The following is a 6,000-nucleotide window of genomic DNA, read 5'->3' as shown; positions in this document are numbered from 1 at the left end:
TCCTTTCTCGTAATAAGACTGGGCTTTAGAAATTATAAGTAATAATGTAATAAACGCACTGTATCTTTTAACCCGTCTGAGCATTCAGACAGCACTACATAGTTTATAACGAATGTCTTTTGGGCGACTTATGTTAGATCACCTTGTGTAACTGCGTTCGCGGCTTTTGCTCAATTACGCCGAGCGGGCCGCTTGTCGCTCATGGAAATTCTAATCCTGCCTTTCTCGTCCCCCCTTATCTATCCTCCCTTGAGATTAATAGGTGGCATATGACAGTATGAATTATCTTTCTGTGGAAGAAAAAATTGAGATGGTGTACATTTAGGGAGAAAGTGGGAGAAATTCTGACGATGCAGTCGCGCTTTATACGCAGCGTATTCCTGGCCAAGTACGATCACGCCCCTCTTTTGCTCGAATTATTAAACAATTTACTGCGGAAGGTAGTGTGAACCAGAAAAAAAGAACCCGTGCAGCTACTGTTTGTGGAGAAAACAATTAAGTGGCAGTCCTAGCTGCTGTGGCTCATAATACAGATGCGAGCACAAGAGAAACATCAAGGCAATCAGGAATTTCATACATGAGTGTTTGGAATATCCTGAAGCTCCACAAATTTCAGGAACTACTTGGGGATGACTACCAAAACCGTTTAACGTTTTGTCACTGGGTAGTTCAGCGGATGCAAACAAACCAAAACTTTTTTGCCAGAGTACTTTTCTCCGATGAGGCAACATTCACAAACTACGACGGAGTTAATCGCCATAACATGCATTACTGGAGTGAACAGAACCCACACAGCATTCGAGAAGGTAACCATCAGCGACCTTGGTCAGTTAAAGTTTGGTGTGGTATAAGTTTGGCTGATCGGTCCATATTTTATCGACGGTAATTTGAATGGCAACAAATATCGAAACCTACTTGAAAATGAACTGCCAGATCTACTTGAAGACCTGAGCATCGAACTTCGACAAAACATGTGGTTTCAACATGATTGTTGTCCAGCGCATTATCCATTAGTTGCGCGCGATGTACTATATCGACTTTACCATGGTCACTGGATCGGCAGGGCAGGTCCTGTGAATTGGCCAGCCAGATCGCCTGACCTTACAGATTTTTTCTTATGGGGTTATCTAAATGATATCGTTTATCAGGAAACGCCTACCACTCGCGTAAACATGATGCAAAAAATAAGAGATGCTTGCGCTGCAATTACACCAGACATGTTATCAAGATGATTAAAATTCTTCTGGGTATTATGCAGCGTCATTGGTAAAAACTAACATCAATAATTAACTAAAACCGACGTTTCGGCCGAATTGCAACGGCCTTCCTCAGGGCGCGACTGGTTTTGCATGGGGATAGGTGCCGATGTTTCGAAGCAGTCACAGGATCCACGAAATGATAGGTTCCACCAAGGATGTAGTCAACAATCTTAACACTGCAGGTGTTGACGAGCTACGGTGTGAGTGCGGAGCTGCCTACATAGGAGAAACTGGGAGACCTGTCAGCTTACGAGTAGCAGAACACGAACGCTATGTACGATTACAACAACATAATAAATCGGCGATAGCGGAACACCACCGTGACTGTGGACAACCTATCAGGTTCCAGGAAGCCCGAGTATTGGCGAAAGAATCGTGGATGCGAGAACGCAAACTACGGGAGGCGATCGAAATTATTAAGCAGCCTGACAACATTAACAGAGAAGATGGCTACACACTCCCGGCGTTCTGGCTGCCGGCCATCCCAATCCAACGGGCCGCGAGCGGTCGCAGGGCAGAAGCTACACAGGACACGGACGTATCTGCATAAACAGCTGTAGAGCAACTGTCAGTCCACTTCCGCGCACACCAGGAGGAAAACTTGCCGACCACAAGCCGAACGCTGATTGGCAGGCAGCTACTAATCGTTGACGACATGGACATCCACGAATAGCCTCTTTCCTTACATCTTCCCTTACATCATGACTAACCAATCATAGTAGGGGGCCAGTTAAAAGTTTTACAACAGTGACGTCAGACATCGATAGTCTGTAATAAATAGACGCACCTATCCCCATGTAAAACCACATTCCCGCTCACGCTGCGGTGAGGTACGCATAGCAGATTGTCGCTGTTGCTACTGGAGATGCCTGGACGCGGAAGTGGACGCAAAGCTGCTGCCTTGGCGGAGTTGCTGCTCACGATAGCAGGGACTTCCGGCAAGAAGAAGAAGACAGCAGCGCAGTGCTTTCGCTGCCAAAAGCTTGGCCACGTCGCCAAGCACTGCAGCGGAGCAGTTGCGTGTTTGAAGTGTGCGCAAGCACACGACACACGTGACTGCAAGAAGCAGAAGGACGCCCCTTGTACCTGCGCCAACTGCGGCGGCGCACACACGGCTTGCATGGGAGCATACAGGAGACATTTTGCTGTTGCGAAAGTAAATGATTAGTTAGTAGGTGAATTAAACTTCTAAATGAAAAGTCTAATTACAGGGAACGTGTAATGTTGTGATGTGTGTAGCAGAAACTTCACATTTTTAATTTAGTGTGGCAGGCAAGCATTGATGTTATGTATTGCAACATTTGATTATTTTGCTACTATGTTTAGTGCATTAGGATAAGTAGCACATTTTTTAGATTAAGCATGAGTCAAATAGTATAACACATGAGAAAGAGTGATATAAAGTTCTGTATTGTTCTAGGGTGCTTCCCAGACTCCTACAACCCCGTGGACTAGCTCCACTTAGCGATTTAGTGAGATTGTGTAGAAAATTTTGCAGGATGCAGTGGGTGGATTCTGAAAAGTTGAATGAAACATGACTTGTGTGGACAAGAGTACGTAACCATTGGAGACAAGTGTAGTAACGTACATTAGATATGCCAATGTCTGCATTACAGAACATTCACATAATTTACACAACCAGCTAGTGACTAGAACTATATAAACTATAGAGAGATTTGTAGTTTGTAATTGTGTCCAAGTGTCTGAACCCAAGACGACAGAACAGTGAAAAGAGTGCAAATATAAATATTGGAACACAGAGTACAGATATGTAGCAGCTAACTTAGAACCTTCTCCAGGCTTGTGTTATATAAAATATGTTGCAACCAGATTTTAGCCACACAAGAATTCAGTGGGCTGAATTACTCCAGGAAGGGAGGAGTATAGCAGTGCAGGCACAAGCTATGGTCCGATGAAGAAATCCAGATACTTACTGACACTCACAAGCTCAGCACTTATGCCGTGCCCAGCAGCTACACAACCAAGACACAGACACTGTGGCAACAACTGTCACTCTGAGACATTTTTATGGCACCTGGCAAGTTGCTTATGTGACATCAACAACAAGACCTGCCTTGTTTTGTACAAAAGTGGGTCGTCCAGCAGGTTGCGATGTCACCACAGCTGGGCTTCCAATCAGCATCCACTATGTGTTGGCTTCTGCTGTGTGACAGCCAAAGTTCTTTCTGGAGCAGACCACCACTGGATGAGGCAAGAATTGAACTGAAGCTCCTTCAGACACCAAAACACTGGGCATCTGCCAGTACTCAACACTTGTTCAGCTGTGCAGGATGTAGCCACACCATCAACAGTGTAGTAATGACATAAGTAGTCACACATGATGTTAGGGTAATACGGCATTTAGATGCATGCTGTCTATCTTGCTACAGCTACATTCACCTGCAAAGGACTGCAATAGCCTATGCCAAAACACTGAGCCCACAATCCCCAGGTGGGAACACCATTGCCATCCTGACCACTAGAAGAACAACTCTTTCAGCCTGCTGTCGTAATCAGTGCAGCCCAGCCCACTACAGTACTTAATAATTGAAAAAAAATTGTGAAAAGTTACATAGCACATTTCTTGTTGTTAATATATGCAAATCTGTTAAGTGAAATGTGAAACATATTTTAACTGAAATCTTTTTTCTCTCATCCAGAAGATTACAAATTAAACATTGTTTATTAAAGACTTGAAAATGACAGTTAGCTTTTTATAATACACACTGTGACTTTTTCAAGATAATCAAATTTATATCAATGCTATGTGTCAGGCACATCACAAATAGAACTGATAATGTCTCATACTCTGTACTGGCTATCAGCCACAAATTTTTCCCAATCATCTCGTGTCAGTGGCAGTGAAATTGCTGTTTTTCCATAATGTCTTATCATCACATCCAAAACTCCCATATTAGGAGTTAGGAATTCCTGAAGAGTATTCACACCACTACGAGGCATACGGTCAAATGGAAATCCCATTGGCTTTTTGTCAGGATACATTCTATCACGCAAACCACAGTAACTGTGACTTGCCCGACATCCCTCAGGTGGAGGTTGATCTACCTATGAATGGAAAACGTAGTTATATAAGACACTGATCATTCAGATAATTTTTCATATGTAATGTCATTGAAGCACAGCAAATTTTTTATGAAATACTTATTGTAGAGATTTTGATTGATATTCACTTGACAGAACTTACTTTTTAGTAAGTTATTAAAAAGCAAGGGTTTCATTATAGCTTTTCTCTTTAATTTTAGAAAAGTATGTACAGAAATGTCTGTTACCTTTTTTTTTGACATGTTCACCTTGCTATGCAACACACTTGGTCCTCTTGATGGATGCACTTCAGGAAGAAAACAGATTTATTTGATGTGGAACACCTTCATCTTCACAGCACCTCATTATGTGCAAACTTTTTAACATCACAAATGTTCTTTGAGTGGTCTAAATGAGTGAAAATAATCAAGTGCAAACTTTTTGACATGACAAAGGTACTTTCACTGGTCCAAACAAGTGAAAATACTATGGCACCAGCTATATTGTGTTCATGGTCTGCTTCTGATGAGTTCACAAGTGTGAGAATGATAATATTTGGAGCATATGCAGAAGAAAGTAGCTTCTGATAATTTTAAATGAGCATTTATCAAAGATTTAGTATGAGAATAGAATCAAATTACACAGAGACAGAATTTTTGGCATTAATGCCCAGACCAATGAACTCAGGAGACAATCCAGAAAACCCATAAGTTGCTTGGCCTGATCAGAGAGCACAAGACACATTCATTCATGGTCTGTATGGTGAACTATGTAATGCAATCAGACTGAAGAACTTTAAGACATTTCAGCATGTAGTGAATATACCTGTTGTCTTTATTGGCTAAGACATCTGTCTGACATTCTATAAGAAAGGTACTGCATTTCAAACATATCAGTGACATGTTTCAAAGATAGAAAGTTTGCTGACACATGTGAGAACTGCTAAGAAGAAACAAACTTCACACAGATGTTGGATGCAGTATATTGTGGAAGCAAACTGATGCTTCTATTTGATTCAGGAGCTCAGATTTCAGTGATATGGAGTCACACATCTGAAAAGGATGCATTAAGGCTGCCACTGTATAAAGTGTGAGTGCTAAATGTTAAAAAATTATGCAACCATGATGACACTGATAAAGAGATATAGTTAGACCAAGAAAAGAATATGCCCAAGATGCAAAAGGTTTCAAATAAGGAAACAAGTTATGACAGAGTAATTAGATTTGATATTTTGTTTGATACAGACATAGCTTCTACAGAGATTTGTGTAATATGTAATTCTTGTAAGCTAAGAGAGTGTTCTTTGTGCTGTGCTTGAAAGAGCTTCCAGGGATATATGAACAATACATTTCGTGCACACATGTGCATGTGCGTGTGTGTGTGTGTGTGTGTGTGTGTGTATTAAAGTGTACTACATGTACAGTTATGAGCTATTCTATGTAGTCATGAATGTTAAAATATAACTAGCCTTATTCTTACTGTTTAGTGTTCATAATTACTTTTTCACTGCACTAGTTCTAACAGGTTGTAGCCCCAAAACTAGTGAATTCATTCAGAATAAGTATTCTGATGTAACATATAGAAAAGAAATGTCTTTGGAATAGTCATGAATAAGAAAGCACGTAGTGAAAACTGAAGTGGCAAGCTCGGTTGTTTAGGAGTTTGCATAATTTAATACTGTGCATATTACCAATAAGGA

At 41.2% G+C, this 6,000-nt stretch overlaps 1 protein-coding gene across 1 annotated transcript in view; it reads right to left on the bottom strand.

The window, feature by feature from the left end:
• Positions 1 to 4,034: 4,034 nt before the first annotated feature.
• Positions 4,035 to 6,000, bottom strand: part of LOC126147884 (phenoloxidase 2-like) — a 244,693-nt gene continuing 242,727 nt past the window's right edge. The window contains exon 14 of the mRNA XM_049915721.1: positions 4,035 to 4,325. Within this exon, the coding sequence (XP_049771678.1) occupies positions 4,062 to 4,325 (264 nt within the window). The 3' untranslated portion in view covers positions 4,035 to 4,061. The remainder of the gene's footprint in view (positions 4,326 to 6,000) is intronic.

The sequence above is a fragment of the Schistocerca cancellata genome, chromosome 2, assembly GCF_023864275.1.
Source record: "Schistocerca cancellata isolate TAMUIC-IGC-003103 chromosome 2, iqSchCanc2.1, whole genome shotgun sequence".
In the NCBI taxonomy this organism is placed as follows: Eukaryota; Metazoa; Arthropoda; class Insecta; order Orthoptera; family Acrididae; genus Schistocerca; species Schistocerca cancellata.
Note: the sequence above shows the minus strand (reverse complement) of the source record. Positions and strands in the feature narration are given on the sequence as shown.